The sequence below is a fragment of the Heloderma suspectum genome, chromosome 1 (genome assembly GCF_057233095.1).
Source record: "Heloderma suspectum isolate Gila_16-S chromosome 1, 16-S_ref, whole genome shotgun sequence".
NCBI lineage: Eukaryota > Metazoa > Chordata > Lepidosauria > Squamata > Helodermatidae > Heloderma > Heloderma suspectum.
The window spans coordinates 261,166,518-261,186,611 of record NC_139458.1 but is presented as its reverse complement, the minus strand read 5'-3'; the positions used below and the strand labels follow the sequence as shown (position 1 = coordinate 261,186,611).

At 42.0% G+C, this 20,094-nt stretch overlaps 1 protein-coding gene across 10 annotated transcripts in view; it reads right to left on the bottom strand.

Annotated features, from left to right (window-relative positions):
• SPATA24 (spermatogenesis associated 24) overlaps positions 1 to 19,132 on the bottom strand; it is a 46,849-nt gene extending 27,717 nt beyond the window's left edge. For 3 of the 10 annotated variants that reach the window (XM_084826111.1, XM_084826121.1, XM_084826129.1), the window contains exons 1-7: positions 19,026 to 19,132; positions 16,998 to 17,063; positions 16,117 to 16,247; positions 14,806 to 14,876; positions 13,852 to 13,954; positions 13,267 to 13,350; positions 7,905 to 8,021 (exon numbers count right to left, since the gene is read on the bottom strand). In XM_084826111.1, the coding sequence (XP_084682237.1) occupies positions 7,931 to 8,021; positions 13,267 to 13,350; positions 13,852 to 13,954; positions 14,806 to 14,876; positions 16,117 to 16,247; positions 16,998 to 17,063; positions 19,026 to 19,106 (627 nt within the window). In that variant the 5' untranslated portion in view covers positions 19,107 to 19,132 and the 3' untranslated portion in view covers positions 7,905 to 7,930. Of the gene's footprint in view, positions 1 to 7,851; positions 8,022 to 10,847; positions 13,351 to 13,851; positions 13,955 to 14,805; positions 14,877 to 16,116; positions 16,248 to 16,997; positions 17,064 to 18,607 lie in introns of those variants that run through there. The other 7 variants (XM_084826149.1, XM_084826139.1, XM_084826174.1 and 4 more) reach the window with 6 other exon arrangements.
• Between the last annotated feature and the right edge of the window lie 962 nt (positions 19,133 to 20,094).

The following is a 20,094-nucleotide window of genomic DNA, read 5'->3' as shown; positions in this document are numbered from 1 at the left end:
GAGTTTTTGGTTTGTTTTTCAAGTGGAGGAGATAAATATTGCTCATTTATACAATCCTATGTATGCCTACTCAGAAGCCCCATTATGTTTAATGAAGCTTACCTTCAGGGAAGTGTGCATAGGGTTCCAGGACGAGTTACTCTTGCAGGGACGTTTGCACTTTGATGTTCTGGATGTTTACTCAGAAATAAGTCCTGAGTTGTGAGCATGGTATTGCAGGCTTAATACAGTTCCTACCCAATACCACCTAATGAACCGACTACCCTTTCAGCTCAGTCCTATGCATGTTCTGTCATTTGTGGATTTAGTTTTTTGAGGGGGTTTGCATGAACTCTAGCTTCAGTGGTGAGGTAAAGGCACTTAGTATGCTCAGAGTTTCTCCATAACTTAGCGTTAGTTTTGAAAACAGACTCATTGGCTGAATCCTGGTGAAGTCTTGGCACAAATGAAGTTATGAGGAGAAAGATACAATGAGAACTTGTGCATAACAAGGAGGAGGTAAAGAGGAGTTGCACAAAACAAGACATCTATTTTTATGAAGAGTTGCTGGAGGGTGGTAGGATGAGGAGGGATGGTTGCATGGAGGGGAATAGAATTGGTAGGGGGAGAATCTAAGTGCCCAGTGGTGAAAGAAAAACATTCTGCACATGCTCAGACGCACTCTATATTTAAGAACATAAGAAGAGCCATGCTGCATCAGACCAAGGTCCATCTATTCCAGCATTCTGTTCACACAGTGGCCAACCAGACACCCACGGGAAAACTCATAAGCAGGACATGAGTGCTGTATCACCTTCCCACCCATTTTCCCCTGTTGCTAACTTTGGTGAAATGTAAATAAATTCTAGTCATTCTAAATTTGCATGCATGTATATCCTTCAGAAACTTTGCAGGCTTCTTGCCTGGGGGACACGTCTAATGACCTGTGCGTTTTCATACAAATTTACCCAAAAACTATTGGGGAAGAGGTGAATGGAAGGGAAAGCAAATCACTCCCTCCCACAAATTGGAGAACTCCCCTTCCACATGAACTGCTACACCTATCCTTCTGAAACTTTGCTGGTTTCTTACTTAGGGACACCTCTAGGCTGTCTGTAATTTTCAGAACAATGGTCCACAAGGAACATAGGGAGATAAGTATGTCCTCTTTTGGAGGCCTCAAAATGTCAAGGCCACCCTTGCATAAAAACCCTTGTGGCTATCATTCTGAAATTTGGAGACATGATCTCCTCTGATGGGGCAATGAATCCTGAAATGTGTATCCAATTTTTCCAAGGAATTAAAATGTTATTGGCAGTTCGCTTTAAAAGAAAATCGAAATATAAACCCTGCACCTATTTTTCTGACATTGGGCAGGTGTAATCCCCTTCTAGGGGGCTACTCTTCCTGAAATTATCATCCAGTTCTGACCAAGAGAAAAAAGTTACAGTTTTTTTCTAATTTCCCATTGTAGTCAACAGGAAGCATAAAGATTCATTTTTCCAAACATTGACTCAGGTTTGGTGCTGAGCTGAAGTGGTCCGACTACAAACTGGCCAGAGCAGAAGCGGGATGTTTTCCAAAATGCTAAATCAGGGTGTGAGTTGAAGTGGGGCGGGGGGTCAGTGCACACTTCTTATATGGGCTCCAAGATCACCGCAGACGGTGACTGTAGCCATGAAATTAAAAGACGCTTGCTCCTGGGGAGGAAAGCTATGGCCAACCTAGACAGCATAGTAAGAAGCAGAGACATCACCTTGCCGACAAAGGTCCGTCTAATCAAAGCTATGGTTTTCCCAGTAGTAATGTATGGCTGTGAGAGCTGGACTATAAGGAAGGCTGAGCGCCGAAGAATTGATGCTTTCGAACTGTGGTGCTGGAGAAGACTCTTACGAGTGCCCTGGACTGCAAGGAGGTCAAATCAGTCCATCCTAAAGGAAATCAACCCTGAGTGCTCATTGGAAGGACAGATACTGAAGCTGAAGCTCCAATATTTTGGCCACCTAATGCGAAGAGAAAACTCCCTGGAAAAGACCCTGATGCTGGGAAAGTCTGAAGGCAAAAGGAGAAGGGGACGGCAGAGGATGAGATGGCTAGATAGCATCACGGATGCAATGAATATGAACTTGAGCACGCTCCGGGAGAGAGCGCAGGACAGGAAGGCCTGGCGTGCTATTGGTCCATGGGGTCACGAAGAGTCGGACACGACTGAACGACTGAACAACTGAACAACAACAAATCTATACACACATGCAAGCACACCGCATGCACCCCCCCCACACACATATTAGATGTGCGCTTAGACTTGTGTGTGTGTGTGTGTGTGTGTGTGTATATATATATATATATATATATATATATGCAAATTTGTGTTACAGGCCCGTGCTCCGGATCTTTTAATAACCTAGCAACGCCCCTCATCAGGACTATAATGGGAATATTTATGTTTTATGTTTTCACAACAACGTGATTTTTATACTCAATAACAGCAAATATGTATCATATGTAGACAAAGAGTGATATAGCCATCAATCCTCAAGGGTTTGAGGGTGTCAGGCCTTGGCCTAATTCAAGAAATATCACAATATCAAAAAATGCTCTCCTGGACATACCATGTTTCACCAATATTGATCCAATACCCCATTACTTTTTAGCAAGTTATGATTAATTTTTTTAACCTCAGCTGGTCTAAGTCCCTGATAAAAGCTAGCATTTCCATTTCTGCAACATACCAGGTTTTTAACATCTGTTAATTCAGAACTAAATACTATAACTGCTCAAACTGGCTTGGATCCAAAGATCCATGAGTAGAAGGAGCAAACACACTAGAGCTGTTCAGTTAGCCTTTGCACAAGAGCTCGTGAAAGAATTCTTGCAGTGCAATGTTACAACAGTATAAGGAACAATGAATAACAGAAATACAGGCAGGAATATATAAACTCTAGTAGGCCACAAAAGGGTCTTGAGAAGGAACTTATGCAAAGTCTTACACAAAAGCTTGATCAAAAGGAGGATGTCTTTGGGATTTGGGCTCATTTTTCTCATGTAATTAATTTCCGCTAATTTGGAAACAGCCAATAAATACATAAATAAATACATAAATCTGTGTGAGCAGAAAAAGCTTTCCACTAGCACAAGAGCATCTTTGGATCCAACCCATTGCCTGGATCCAATTAATGACAAATTTTTATCTTTCAAGTGTACATTTTTGAAATGATCTAACAATGTTCCGCCTAGAACATTATTGAGTTGATAGCCAGTTACACTATATGTTAGTATTATAATTTCCTGTGGAAGTGATGTTTACCCCTAAATCAATCTTGCACTTGCCAGCCTCTGAGGTCATAGGCCTAGTCACCCCAAGAAACACCAGAGCTCCATATTTGTCTGTTCTGAATTTATTGTACCTGTCTGACTGATTAAGAATACTTTAGAAACATATTAATATTTGTGGCCTGAAATTGAAAAGCAGGATGTAGGCATGTGAGTAGCTGTTGCTTATGGAAGCAATCAGTACTAAATGAACATAGCTGCTTAACAGTATCTCTGCACCCGCCTAAAATCCCGCATTTAAAATGGGGCTTTCTGCTTCCGTTTTAAATGCAGGATCACAATGGACTCCCTTTACACACGTCCTTCCCCCCTTATCTGAATCTTCCATATGTTTCATTATGCAGCTGCTAGATGGCGCTGTGGTCTAGCTCCTCTTATTGCAGCTTTTCCTTTTTCAGGAAGGAACTGAAGTGGAACTCAAACATTGTAATTTGATAGCTCATTATCTCCAATCTTTTAAAAAATGCAATAAAGGTCACTTAGTGCAGGAGACACCCTGGAGGCTGATGACATCATCTAAAGGGCCAGCAAACTTCTGTGAGTAACCAATCTCAATAGCAGGATAAAGGGTCCATGTGAAGAAGCCCTATATCAATATAAATAACATCTCAGGAGTAAAGGCCATAAGACCCTGCCTGGTGTGATCCATATATTTGGTATCTATGTTTGTTCTATTGTAAGCCACTCTAAGAGCAGCTGCAGAAAAGTAGGCTATAAATGCGACTTTATTAAATTAAATTGTCAGACCTTGATAGCAAATGTGTAGTAAGGAACAGTTCTATGGAGTTAGCACAAACACTCTCCTCAGGATCTGCATTTGAGAAAAACTTGTGGCTCTCGCTACTACTACCACTACTACTACTACTACCAGGGTCAGTGTCAAGGGTAGGCATTACTGGGCACCTGCTGAGGGCCGATACCCCAGCAAGGGCCCACTGACAAGAACCCCCCGGACTTGCTCCTCCTCTTCACCACTGCAACCTGCTTGTTCCCCTGCCTCTCGCTCTGACCCTGACCACGGTGGTAGTGAGAAGAAGGAACAGTCGATGTCAGTGCCAATGTCTGTTCGTTCACTGTTCTGCCTGTCAAGCATGCACATGGTAGGAATGATGCAAGAGAGGATGAGGAGCAAAAGCAGGTGGCGACGATGGTGGTGAGAAGGGAGACTCATTGAGGGAGGGGGCCCATGGAGGGTGCCTTGCCCAAGGGCCCTCCAAAACCAGAAGCCAGCACTAACAACAACTACTACTACTACTACCACCTGATAACCATGTATTTGATAAGCAGAGCCAAAACGGTGAACCCACGTTATGAATTAACAAGAAGCTTAGTAACTGTGCATGCATCCTGTAGTCCCACACCAACTAGAAACACAGGGCGGAATGCAACGCAGTGCTTCTGCCCCCACTGATTCTCTTCCACCCCCCTGACTGCGCTGTGCAAGTGGCCCCCACTGCTTGTGCAACGGCGAGTTAGTGCTTCTGGGGCAACCCAAAATGAACCGAATGCTCATTTCTGGAAGGAGGCAGGTCAGCGGAGCTCGCATAAGGGAGCTCTGCTGACCTGCCTCCTTCCAGAAATGAGCATTTCCACTTGTTTTGGGACTTCGTGTAGGTAATGCTAAATCTCTCTTGCATAAGCAGTGGTTATTCTGCACAGCAGAATCGTTGGGACCTACCACTTGTGGAAGGGAACTGGCAGGGTGGAAAGGAAGTGGTGGGGTCAGAAGCGTCCCACTGGATATTGCCCTCAGTCTTGAAACACACACAACATAAGAATATCTATTGTTTTTAATGGCTGTTTATTTATTTTTTTTGCTGTTCTTAGGGCACAATCCTATACAAGTTTAGGCAGAAGAAAGTCCTACAACTCCCATAATTCCCCAGCCACTCAGGCTGGCTAGGGAATGCTGAGATTGTAAGACTTTTTACCTGTCTAATCATGCATAGGATTGTGCCTTCAGTGTTTTACATACCCCTTTTAGTTTTATTGTTGTTATCCACCTTAAGCTCTATTGAGGAAATGCTCTACTGCGGAAAAGATATAAATGTTTTAAATTAAACAAAGTAAAACATATATTTGATATTCTGTCTTCTTCTCCCCTAGCAATACCTCTTATCCTCCAGCCCAGCCTCCTGCAATTTCTCTTTCCCTTTCTTACTACAGTTTAATCTGACACAGCATTCAGGCCTGAAACCTAATAGTTCAATGCTGGAATCTGTTTTCAGTGTTAAAGCTCGACTCTGGAACAATCATGGGATGACAATACTGTACCTATTTGTACGGTCTCAAAAGGCCCTTATTCCAAAACGGCATTTCTCTTATAAGGGTTATCTCTCCTTCTTTGAAACACCACAGCTCTATGGAATGTAGTGAATGTATTTCAGAAATACAGGCCTAATTGGTGGGAACAGGGATAAATTTAGCCCACCATGGGCATAACAAGTGTGTGGGTATAGCTGATAGGTTCAGAGTTGGGGTTAAGAGCAAAAATGTATCTTCAATATCTCTTTTCAGCCTCCAAAGCTGGTTATCTACCACAACATGCTTTTATAGTCTAAAAACCACTGAAATAATGACTAGTAGCAACCTCAATCCCTGGATGCCATGCAGTGTTCATGCAGGGCAAGACAACAGGAATAGTAACCAGTGGCCACTTAGCTATGTACTTGGAAAGATTCCTGGTGTAAAGGCTGAGAGAGCAAGCTCAGCCTGGCACTTGCGCATTCCACAAGAAGGCTTGCATGCAAGCAGTGTGTGGGGCGGGGGTATCCAAGTGGTGCTTCACTGGTCTACGAGGGCTCTGGCAGTGCAAAAATCCAGCCCACCAGCTGGAGTTATAACTCACCATTCCACTGGGATTGTAATCATACAGAAATAAAGAGATCAAGCCCCGATGGATCCTAGCCCATTCAAGACACCCAAAGCAAAGGTGTTTGAATCCACAGACACCATCCTGCCCTCTGTACCTGCAGCAGCAGCATTGTTTATTAATCATTCTTTCAGAATATCCTTGTGAGATGAGGAGACCAAAGCAAGTGGAAAGGGAAGGAAAATGGTGCAGCATCCAGATATAGACCGATGCTCTTCTACACAAGACTGTTAATCTGCTGCGTCTACTTTTGGTTTCGTCACAGAACTGACATCCAAGCACGACACGAGGAGCGTTTCCTTTCCTGCCTTTCTGCTACATAACCTCTAGGCGGCAGTGTGGTATAGCGGAATCGCTCAAATACACAAGAGGAAATTGTGCTTTCTTTCGCTTTCACAGTTAAATGCCATTTTCCCTGCTCTAAAAAAACTCACTGAAAGTGCTGGATAGACACAGAAGCAAAACTGAAGGGTCATGATGTCGTCTGAAGAACCCATAAACAACTGTGATTATGGAATGACGAGTGCAAGATAAATGCCTCATGTAGAAAAGCCCTTTGGGTAAAATGGGCAACTGGCTTCTAGTTCTTCCTGCTACAGAATGCTCTCTGTAAGGATAGCAGAAGCCCACCAAAACCCTGAACTATGTATGGGCCAAGCAAGGTTGGAGCACCAAAGTGATCTTCTGTTCCATGGTACATAAAGTTTATTTCAGCATGATCAGGAGACATCATTTGACTCAGCGGTCCATCACATACAGCAGTCCAAAGCTCCCGAATCTTACATGAATGCCACTGTGATATAGTGATTAGAAGACTAGAACTTAGGAGACCAAGTTCAAATTCCCATTAATCTATGACGCTCACAGGGTGACCTTGGGCCAGCCACAATCTTGTAGCTCAATCTACCTCACAGGATTGTTGTGAGAATAAAAGGGGGGACCACATACACCATCCTGAGCTCTTTGAAGGAAGGGTAGGATAAAAATTGAGGAACTGATTAAGTTGGCAATGCTTTATTTTCATGACTTTAAGCAGTAGGGACCCTACTTGCCTTCTATTATCTCATCACAAAAAGACTCTGGGGATGTCTATGGGGTAAGCAACATTTTAGCTGATGTCAGAACAGTTTGATGGTTAATCTTAGTTCAAACATCTAGAATTTCTCCCTTAGGGCGCCATCCTATGCATGTTTAAACAGAGGAAAAGGCCTACAACTCCAAGTAAGCCCAAGCCAGCATGGCTGGCTGGGGCATGCTGGGAGTTGTAGGCCTTTTCTCTGTCTAAACATGCATGGGATGGCGCCCTTAGCCATTTTATATAGGTATAGTACATAGCTGTGCATAAATGTCATCTTGAAATTCTCCACCCTATTTGTGGGCAGAAAAATTGAGGGGGACCATTTCACTGAATTTCTCCAGGAGGAGGGGAAATTCTCCAACAATTCCTCACAGGTAAGCTTACCATTGGTAGGGGTTGTAACATAGCTTCTTCTATTTTTTTCCTAAGGGCTTTTGTTTTTGTGTGTGCTGCCACTGTAAGTGGCAACAGCAGCAACTGTGGTATACACATGTATACACAGTATACACATTAGGGATTTCCTCACCCCCTATGTCCCTGCCTGATCATTACAATCATCAGAGGAAGCTCCTGAGGGAGCCACATACTCCTGAGGTTTCTTATGAGCACGTGTGGGAGAGCATTTAGTGTCGCAGTACCCACCTTCTGGAACGTATTAGCAACTGTCATTAGGCAGACCCACGGTTCTGATGTTTAGACGTCTCCTCGTGACCCATCTCTTCACACAGGCTTTCCCTGACACGACCCAGACAGCCACATCTGGAGAGCACAGCAGAGCGTGCAATTTTATTGGTAGTTAGTAATGTTTATTATTGTATAGTTTTGTCATATTTTATTGCTGTTTTGATGGTATGACACTGTATGTTCACCACTTTGAAACTTTGTGGAAAGCGATATATAAATCTGATTAATAAATAATAAACAGGTTCCAAGGCAGTCATCCCCAGATGGATGGCGGCCTAGAAATTTCCATCACCTTGTCTTATGACTCATTTGTTGAGAACTGACATGCCTTGGGCCTCTTCATCCAGTGTATTCTATAAAGCAGGAGTGGGGCCAGAGCTACCCCACTCTTTCTCTCTTAAGATCACCACTTAAATTTTTCCTCTCTCAGGCACTGAAGAGAGAGAATGTGGGGTGTGATGATCTTAAGAGGAAGAGTGCAGGTTGATCATTGACATCCCACACCTTTTCTCTCACTCTCTTTCTCTCTCACACAGACCCTGCAAAAGGGAGGCCTTTGATAGCATGAATCCACACTTTCAAGGTACCCAGCTCTGTCTCTCTGCCCCCATAGGGAAGGGCCTACTACCTCCCCAGGTGAACGTGGTGCCTTTGGAAAACTGGATCTGTGCTTTCAAAGTGCTGTTCTCTCCCCTGCTCTCCCTGGGACACCTTTTCAAAGCAGGAATGAAAGGGCAGAGCAGCCAGAGATGTCATGCGGCCCATGGGCTGTGGGGTCTATAAACAAAGCGATAAACAGCTGCCTTGTTCTTTTTCTTTCTCAAGCACAACAAAATTGACAAGCATGCAACTCTTAATGCCATTTTCACCAAGAAGTACCATATAGTAGTAGTCTTATGCACAATTTAGTGTTGTCTATTTATTACAACAAATCCGGATTACTATGGCCCATAAAATACTTCAGGGCCTGAATAATCACGTTTTATTGTTTATTTTGCTTTATTTCTGAATTTATTCAATTGTTTGAATGTGTGGTATTTACTCTGGTTCATTTCTGGATTTGTAATGGTAAGAATTACCTAATACATAACAGATTAGGCAATATCATAAATAGAATAGTAGGGTTGGAAGGGGCCATGATATAAATACATCATTTATTTCTTAATTAAATGCATGCTCCCTTTTCCTTTAAAAATAGTGCTTAAGGTGGCTAACAGTAATAAAATACAGATAAAACTCAAAAATATAATTAAAACATAAAAACAAATCAATTAAAAACATATTGATAAAAAGAAATAAATAGAATCCATCAGATAAAACCTGTTTTAGCAAACAAGTCAGCTTAAAAGCCAATAGTCTCTCTGAATAAAAATGACTTTGCAATTTACATGGTGGTGGAAGGCCATCATTGATGGAACTCCGAGGGAGTTTCAGGGCCTGGAAGCAGCCCCCAAGAAGGCCTTTTCTCATGCTCGTGACAAGCATGGGGCAGAGAGAAGGGCCTCACTCAGGGATCGCAAAATCCAGGAAAACTTAAATGAGAGAATGCAGTTTTTCAAACCACTTGGTCCCAACTCATATAAGAATTTACAGGTAATAACTAGCACTCTGAATTGTGCTCAGAAATGGACTGGTAGCCAATAAAGCTGTTGTAACAAGGGAGACAAATGCTCCTATAAGCAGCCCCCATCAATTATCTGGATGCAGCATTCCGGCCCAGCTGAAGTTCCCAAACCCCTTTCAAAGGCAGCCCCCTGTAATGCACTACCATAGTCCAAACAGGGTGTAACTAAGGCAAGCATCACCATGGCCAGATCAGGCATCTCCAGGAACAAACGTAGGTGGTGCATTAGCCTTAGCTGTGCAAACACACTCCTGGCCCACCAGCAGGATTTATATGCATACAAATGTCAATTAAATTATAAACCCTAATAGATATGCCTTCATTTTTTCAGTTCTTGTAAAACTCTAAATAAACCTAAGCACAATTTAAATTACAAAGTTGTCCCACTGTTAATACAAGACATGGATGAATTCATATGGTATTTTATCTTGGAAATACTGTATTTGCATCAATTTGTACAGTATGGTTTGATGTTTTTGGAAGATTTCTTGAAGTATTTTATTTTAAGAATAATGTGTTACCTGAGACTAAATTCCATAACAACATATAAATAAACACCTGTGAAATTTGCTCGCAGAAGTCCACTTTGGATTTTGTAAAACTCATCTTGCCTGAGTCCTGGGAGCTCAAATAAGCTGCACTAAACATACCTATGGAATGTGCATTTCCTTCATGGGTTAATGCCTCTTTTCCCACTGCCTCACGACCGGTTTGCTCATGCTACATACGCAGAACATCTATGCATTTCAGTGCCAACTGCACCTATGCCTCAATGTTCAAGTTTATTGCAAATAGTACCAGCAACCAAAACTCTGTTGACAAATAGTGGCTAAATTAAGAAGGTTGAAATTACCACTGGAAACACTTGGACTACTAGTGCAACGTGAGTTCTTGTGAATATTTCAGTGTCTAAATGTCAGATGGTTTTATTGATCCAACTCCCCAAACATCATCTCAGTACTGAAACTTAGCCAAGACAGCTGAAGTATATCTGACACTGACTTAACTGGCACAGAGCAGGGGTCCAATCTGTCTGTTCCCAAAGAGGGTGCCAAAATTGTTTCAGTTCTAGCTATGAAGTGCCTTTAGAGCTTGAAATAAAATAGCCTCTCAGGTTCAATCTCTACAAAATGAGAAAATGTTAAATAAATCAAGTTTCCCTCTCCCTTTTTCTGTTCAAAGCAAATCATTCCACACATGGGACATAAAACAAAAAAATTGCATATATCTCAATTTACAGTTTACAGAATGAGATGCAATGGTCTGCTCTTGTTGGAAACTATAGTAAAATATGTTATTTATTTATTTATTTATTTATTTATTTATTAATAGATCAGCAAAGTAACAGCAGCAGGTGCTAATCCACTGGAGGGATGCCAGGACCAGAAGCTACTAGATACCCCGGGTCAGATCAGTTCACCAAGGGAGCTAAATATAAAGTCTTGAGAATTAAAACACACACACACACACACATAAATAAATGTCATAGCAATTAACCCTTTGAAGTAAAAACAAAACAAAATATGAACTATTTATTTGAGGCTGTTTGTGCCCATTATTGTTTTAGGTGTGTTGCCAAGACTTATGCTGCGATGTTTGAAATGCCCACAAGTATCTCAGTAATTCATATGGGCCAGGGGTGTAAGACTCAAGAAAGCTGAGAGGGCCTATTCATCATTATTGTGGGGGATCCCACATTGAGTAAATGCTAGATGACAGGAATTCACTGGGAGATAAGCCAAGAGACAGCCTGAATGCAAGCAGGCGTGGTTCATTCCTGTCTGGAATTTACCAAAGTTCTGGAGCATCTCTGATATTTTATTTTCTCACAAGTATGTGGCCATAAGTGGTGCATAGACTGGGTCGAGAATGACTAGGCAGTCCAAGACAAAATGTAGTTCTCTTCAAATCAAGATGGCCCTGAAAATAGGGAGTCTATCCAGAAGCTGTAGTCAGGGCAAGGGACAAGCACCAAGAATCCCTTCCCCTGGACACAGAAACTTAACAAGGAATTATTTGTGGTGATAATCTGTATGTGTGAGGTCGTGGTACTAACATAGCTAGAGCTGGCTCTGCCCGTTCTTTGAAGCCACCAACAAGCTCACTGTAATATTCCTGATCTTTGTGCCTGGCTAGCTGCCTATTTTTTTTTCCCCTCACACAACCCAGTGAAACTCCTAACGCCTTCTTCGTATAGATAAATCATACTCCAATCACATGGTCTCTTTTACACAGTACTCCCAATACCTGACCCAGTTCAATCACATATCCCATCCACACATAATGATTTAGGATAGGGTAGTTTTGCTGTTGTATGCAAACCTGTGCCATTGATTATGTCCCTCCAAAGAATTAAAAAATAAATTTAAACTGAAGGTTAAAACATTGGCTGTGTTCCTACTTAAAAAATATACTATAGGCTATGATACATGTTTTGTAACTGCTCTCTGTTAACATCTATTTGGCATGATGCTAGTAACCTAATAAGTTATGTAATTCAAACTCTGGGATATCTTTCCTTTAAGACAACTATTCTAGTTCTGTCTTGGCAAATGGGGTGATAACAAAGCATCATCATAAGTGGTTTCTTTTAAGACTGCTGCTAACTGTCTACATGATAAGTATTGATAGCTTGGAAGTCAAGAATTCCACTGAATTTGGAGTGAGTGGCAGCTGGATACACTTGAGCTTAGCATTACATGAAAGGGTAATGTATTGTAGACTTGGGTCTCCAGACTCTACAGATCTCTTTAAAGTTATCTTGAAGCATGTATAAGCACATGTTAGAGGATTAAGGATTTATTAATATAATTCGGTGATGCCATGCCTGTTGTTATCTATCTTCTGCAGTTATCCATCCATGATCTTCTACACATAGAAATGGAGTACAACTGAACTGCCAGTTATTTCACTGTGCAAGCAGAAAAATATTTCAGTAGTTTAGGATCACTGGGCTCTCCCATTTCTATGGCTTTCAAAAGACATGCAATGAAGATAGCCTTAGCTGTTATAAATATTACCTTATGACAGAGGTCAATGGATTTACAGGCAATTAGTTTGAAACTATTTATTTGTATATTTCTCAGAATATATTTCCACTTAATGGCTGAAGCTTTGGTGCATCTCTTTGAAACCATTTATTTTATTTTCTAGAGACTGATGAAGAGGAAGAATGACAGCCAGTCTTGAAAGGTATACTCCAGAGTAGAAAAGAGCTCTCAGACAGGCTGAAACCTATACCCACTTTCCTGGCAATAAGCCCTTTTCCACACAATGGGACTTACTTCTGAGTAGACAAAGGATTGCACTGTAGTCTTGCCCACATCAGGAATGACTTGTAAAACAGTTCCCAGAAAGACCCAGAGATTGGATTACTACAGATCATTAGGATACCGACTGACTTTTACACCCATGCCACCTGAACTTGAAAAAGTGGTGCCTTAAACCTAAACATTGGGGGCCTAATTCTGCAATCTTTGTCCACCTAAACTTGTACAGAAATATTTAAGTCCATGACTAGTTCCAGTGGACAGCATGAGACAGGGGAAACTGACATTTGGAGGTGAATTTCTCAATGGTAATCTTGTTTACAGACAGAATTTCTTAGTGGGAAAATTCAAAAGTTCATCCTCAACTTCTATAGTGGTAGGGGTAAGTCTAGAATCAAGTGACTTAAGGGAATGCTTCAATGGTTACTTAAAATCAGTCTTCTTTTTTCCAAGGACGTTTGCTATGTAATTTTCCTGTTGTTTTTGTATCTTAAACTCAGATGCTTGTTTTCTGCAAAAAACAAAACATACACACAGACAAAAATTGCAATAGCAGATTGCGAGAACATTTACTACATAATTTTCTGTGTGGAAATAGGCATCTAAATAGAGTAATCCTTACTGAACTCTGGCACATTTGAAACATCAGGAAACTAAATGGAAGGATACCCATGTGTGTGAAGGCCCCTGAATAATCCTTCCAAACATACACAGAATTGATAAAGATAAATTATTACCATTCCTACCAAAGAGGAAAGCCTTACATAAGGAAGGACTATCTCTCTGGCCACTAATTGAGCTTGTTCGGACATCGTAATAAACCATAGTTAATCATGTTGGGAACAAACTGCAGTAAACCTCAGGTCTGCATTCTTTTATGTCAAAGTCTGCAATTTGTGTATTTTCAGTGAATCAGCTATAGGTGTCTTAAATACAAGAAGATCTGCCTGAATCCCACTGAAGTCAATGATAAATGCCAGTGGAAAAAGAGGCTCCAGCCTAAAATACTTACTTTAAGGTTTGCTTCTGCTGATTGATGAAGTGCTGCAGCTCCTTGATCTCATTCTCTTTGTAGTTTAGAATGTCTTCCTGTTTCTGAATATGGGTCTCTATTTCTGGCAGAGGAATTTGAGAATCACTAATTTACTTTTTATCTCCTAAATCTGAAATGGTCAGGACATATAACACACATATGTATATAGAATTCTTATCAAAATATGGCCTAACAATAACATTAAATATGTAGTGCCATATGCATTCTACATTCCAGAATTCCAAATTCTGTGCCAAGAATAAATATTATGCTGATGGGCATAATTGTGCATATTCTGTTCAAAAGTTCAAAAACATCAAGTGTGTGTGTGTGTGTGGCGGGGGGGTGTTCTGGGAAATTGTTGCTGAATGCTGCCAGGAATTTCTCCACATCAGACTATAAGTAACTCCTAAAGCTATGCTTCTTCATCATTTTGAATCTAATTACACTGGATAAAGAATTCCATAAGTAATTGTATACAGCAGTGAATACAGCATGTAACTGGAAGTCTCCCAAGCAACACTATAAACAGCAGTGAACTGATGCAATTAGGGAAATCAGTGATTATGTACAAATGTGTCAGGGGGCTGGAATACTATCCCTATGAGGCATATATAAAACATCTGAGGCTTTTTAGTTTAGAAAAAAAGATGACTAAAAGGGATCCAAAATTCAGATTTATAAACATATGCATGCTATAGAGAAAGTGGAGAGAGCAAGTTATTTCATACAATATACAGAGGCAAACACAGGAACGCCACTGACTGTTATGTCAACAGGGAACTGCTGCCAATCATGGCTGTATGATACATGTTTACAACTTCCTGTCATATCTCAACATCAGTAGGAATATACCTACACGTATATGCCTAAAAAATGTAATGTGTGAAGTGTCCTTCATTTTAAGACAGTAAAATTATCTAGTGAACTTACCAGTGCATTTGCTGATCAGTTTGTCTTTTTGGATTGATTGCTTTAGCACTTTGTTGTTTACACGAGAAAGTCTAAAACAGAAGTAACAGTGACAAATTGTAAATAACAGTTTACAATGTTTTGACTGCTCCCTTATGCTAATAATAATAATGAAATATGTCTCCAGATTATTATCTGGAGCCCTACAATAGGTTTTAAACATCCAAAGCAGCAATCAACATGTTCAACACAGCATACACTTTTAATGTGAAGAAAAGAAGCTGAAGTTGCAAACGAAAAAGGTGGATTTTAGAAGTATTTTTAAGAGCATAAGAGCCATACTGGACTGGACCAAAGGTCTACCCAGCATTGTGCTTACAAAGAGTCTACAGAGTGGCTAGCCAGATGCCTATGGGAAACCCACAAGTAGCACATGAGTGTGATAGCACTGTCCTGTGATACTTAGCCATCATGACTAGTAGTTGTTGATAGCTTTATACCTTAAAATCAGAAATATAGGTGTTACTGCCCTTGATGAATGGTGACCCTGATTATTCATATAGCATTTAAATCTGGACAGACTTGGAGGATCCTTTCAAGAATCCTGCTTTCTCTGTCAAGAAACTCATATCCCAATCTTGTGCGTTTATTCCAAAGTCCCACTTTGTCCTAAGATTGCAAATCCTATGCACGTTTACTTAAGAATAAGTCCCACAGAATAAAGTGGGACCTATTGGAAACCTCCCAGAAAAACTGTTGAATCTTCCCACTTTCCTAACAATGAATAGTAAACACTGATTGGCGGCATGTCAGTTGCTCCAAGAGGTACTAGGACCCAGCGGCTTCCTCCCTCCTTCCAGCCTCTGAACATCCAGTAAGAGAGGAGACTATGATGTAGCTGCTCTTCTTCAGGGCTCAGACTGTTTACATTGCTATTTGCATTAGCACAGCTGTTCATAAATGTTAATAATAATGACGATAATAATACCGACTTTAGGATGTGACAACCATTTTTAATTTAGTCTTTTAAATTATGTAGTTGCTTTAGTATTCTAATGTTCTTGTTTTTGATGTTATTTTTATAGTTTTATGATCTTAGTTGTTTTAAATTGCTGTGCACTAGTTGATGGCTTAAATAAAGTGGTATATAAACGTTTATAACAAGAAGAACAATTCAGAGGTTGGGAGAGAGGCAGCTGCTAGTCCCCTAGGGACTGTTAGCTAGCAGTCTACTTGGGGATTATAACTAATGTGATGTCCACCCTCATTTTTATGCTGCCAAACTATAAGCACTCTTCACAGAGACCCCCCACAACAAATTTAGAAGCATACGCATTATCAAATGCTTGCTTCTCCCTCTCAAGCTGCTTTGACAGAATATCAAGCTCCCCAAGGGCAAATTCCAGCTGTTCAGATGTCATAGCTAGATTTCTCTTTGTCTTTGTATGTTCTTCCTCTTCTTTCTGTAAATTAAAGTTGAAGAATTTAATTCATTATATTGCCTAACTAATTTCACTGAGCAACATTTTAACACAAATAGCATCTGACTGCATCAGTAGGAGAAAATATTGTAGAACTCTGCCATGTTCTCTATCTCATGTACTCAGATGCCACTTCCCCCACCTTTGAAATCATAACATACTTACAACACAGTTTTCAGTACAATGATAGATTTAGGGCACAATCCTATGGCCAATAGCCAGCGGCTAGATGGCCATAGGATAGGTCAGTTCCCCGAGAACTGACCTCCACCCTCTCCCACGCTGCCTTGTAGGCAGCATGGAACAGCCCCACACCCGGAAGAGGAGCGTGGAGCAACGAAAATGGGGCGTTCCTGGGAGCATGCTGGGGTGGGAGGGCAGAAGCGCTGTTCCGACACCTCATATGCGTAGGCTGGCATCCCCCCCACCCCAGCTAGACAGCTGAAATTGGCTGTCTAGCTGCGAATGCAGGGTGGCTGAAGCGCAGAGGGGACGATCCCCTCCACGCTTCTCCTATCCTGCATTGGATAGGCGGTCGCCTCCAAGTTCAGAGGTGGCCGCCTATCCCGATAGGATTGCGCCCTTAAGGTCTACATGAGAACCTGGACACAACAGTTCTAGTCACTGTGCAAAAGTTTGAGAATGTGCACTCTCTATCACTGCCTTAATTGTTTATATAGAAAGGAGGGGGTTAAAATATCAGAAATAATTGAATAACTGAAACCTACACACCTCTAGTTTCTTCACAATAGCCTCATATTCCTTCTTGCTTACTGAGCTCTCCTCCTGTGTTGCTATCTATAAAAAGAATATTATAAATCAGTTGTTTGTATATAAGAGACTTACCATTGCATAAGATCAACTAAGGGTGCAATTTTATGTACGTTTAGACAGAAACAAGTCCTACAAGTCCTCCCATATTTCTCAGCCACCCTAAAAGTAATTAGTCATTTTTACAGTCTGAACCTATTCAGTTAGGTGCACCAGAGACCAATGATTTCAGGCTCAGACTGTTTAAAGCAGCCTTTCCCAACCTGGTGCCTTCCAAATATGTTAAGACTATAATTCCCATAATTCTCAAGTGGGGATGATGGGAGTTGTAGTCAAACACATCACAAAACCGTGTCTCCCCATTTTATATTACCATAACCACATATGGCTGGTGTGCCTTATTTCAGGTGCTGCATGTTTTGGAGAATCCCTGCTGACATCTTGATTTGGTTACCGCCTTAAATGAAACCAAATATAAAATCTCAGTCTTTCGTGGAGAGGATTGGTTTCATTTCAGAGCTATGAGTGTACAAAGGGAATAATTAACATAAGAGCCTTGCAGGATCAGACCAAAGGTCCATCTATTTCTGGATCCAGTTTCCAACAGTGGCTAGCCAGATACTTTTAGAAAACCCACAAGCCAGGCATGAAAACAATAGTGGCCTCCTGTCATTGTCCCCTGGCAACTGGTATTCAGAAGTACACCGTCTCTGAACTTGGAGGTTCCACCTGGATAATAGCTGCAGACAGACTTTATATAATCCTTTGTAAGAACACTAGAACTTGCTCTGCTGCATCAGACTAAATCTCCATCTAGCCCAGAATCTTGTTTCCAACAGTGGCCAGCCAGATGCTTTCAGGAAGCCCACCAGGAGGAAATGAAGAAACAGTCCTCTTCCATTATTTACATTCCCAGAAAGTGGTATTCAGTAGCATAGTGCCTCTAAACATAAAAGTCCTATTTAGCTATCATGGCTTATGTACCCAATTAGATGTGAGACCTGCAATGAAATGTTGCAGTGTGGAATGTTTCTAATCAGTGCCCTCTTCCAGGAAGCTGTATTCCATTCTCCTCCCACCCCCATCCCATCAGTCAGCACTCCATGGCCATTAAGTGCACAAACATTCCCCTCCCACCCACTGTTTTGTACTTCTGCAAACCTTGGAGTTCCACACAGGCCACTTCAGGGGCCACAAAGGCTTCGCAGAGGTTTAACAGGGTAAAGTAACAGGTTTATTCAACAGGGTTGTGTACTGTTCATTGGCAGGGTTCTAAAAACACAAGCCCACAGCAGGGAAGGGAGGGAGGAGGGGCTATGGAGCCCAGTTTATATTTGAAGGGACAGTGGTGTAGTGATTAGTACTAACCAGAATTGTGGAAGCTCAAGTTCGAATCCCAACTGCATGACGTTATTTAGACCAGTATTTATCTCGTGGTCTAACTCAGCCTTCCCCAACCTGGTGCCCTCCAGATGTATGGGCCTGCAACTCCCAGGATCCCTCAGCCAGCTATTATGGGGCTTGCACTCCAACACACCTGGAAGGCGCCAGGTAGGGAAGGCTGGCCTTACCTAATTCACACGGTTGCTGCGACGATAAAATGTGTGTAGGGGGAGAATCAGGTATGCTGCATTGAGCTCTTCAAAGGAAGTTACTGAACGCATTAAACACGTAGGAGAGGGAGAAAAGTTTCCGGATAATGTTCTCCTGACCCTCAGGATGCATTTTAAAAAGAAAAAGATAATATTTGTGTACGTAGGATGTTGGGTAGACAGAAACAGGAGATCTTCGGCACAGCTTCTGTCAGCTTCTTGGGCGGTAACAAGGCGACGCCGGAACTCCTGCTGTTGCTGCTCATCATCGTCACCCCCTATCCTGAGACCAGCCCCGACAACGACAGGTAGCCTGCCCACCCGACGGGGGGAAGCAGAGGCCTCGCCCCCCCAAACGCGCTGCCTTCTCTCCCATCGGCGGGCCCCTCCCCCGCACCTGCCGCCTCAGCCTGTCCAGCAAAGCCTCCTGGGTCTCGATCAGATCCCGCAGCTGTTGGTAGGCCACGGACGACGCCATTTTGTTTTCCTGCTCCCGCCTGCACTGATTGGAAGTGGCCGCGCTTCCTTCTCCGACCAATCACAAAACAGCGCCGAACGTCGTGCACGGGATCTTCAACTGTTCGCGCGAGAGCGCCCGGCCCGCCCCTCCCCCGAGAGAAGGAAAGCGACAGTTGCGCTACTTGTTTTTCTAGTATTCAATAGAAAGCCGCTATTGGCTGCGGCTGTACACGTGGCGTGGATGCTGCAGCTCCTCAACGAAGTCCCTTATTGGCTCTTCTCCGTTCTGAAATGGAACGTTCCTCCCGTTCTAACATCCCATGCAAAGTGTAGGCTGAGAAAGACACGTGCGATTAGGTTTATTCGGGGATATCCGCTTTACGCTGACAGAGCAGAGGAAGTAGCATTATGCCCGAGGCATACATTCACTTTGACTTATTGGGTAGGCCCTCGAGCTGCCGATGGGGGTGGCAGGTTTCTTGGGGTGCCAGAGGAAAAATAGTATAGCTGGGATGGCCACTTGTGAATCGCCAAAATAAGAGGTCACAAATTTGCGTAAACTTTACATATGCTAATTTATAAATACATTTAAGAATAATGATTAGAATTTAAATAGAAACACAGCACATCACACCATAGTGTGTGCCAGGTGACTTGTGTGCCTTACTCAGTCTGCTGTCCAGATACCGTTGATGGGCTACTTCAAGACCCAGCTCTTCTTTCTGATGTTTCTTTCATCTTTAACAGGGACTTGGCCTGGATAGCCCTTCAAATAGAGGATTCCTCTGTAATAGCCAATTTTGCAGCTTGCAGTATAGGAAGAGGGCAGTTTGCAAAATGTTATTGACGTTTAAAGGCTTTTAAATTTCTATGAAACATATGTGTTAGGAGGGATGTACCTACCAGACGCTTACTTTGACAGATAATCATATTGTTTGCTACATTGGGCCTTGTAGCTATATAATGTTCTTAAAAGGATAATTACACAATACAATGAAACAAAGTTT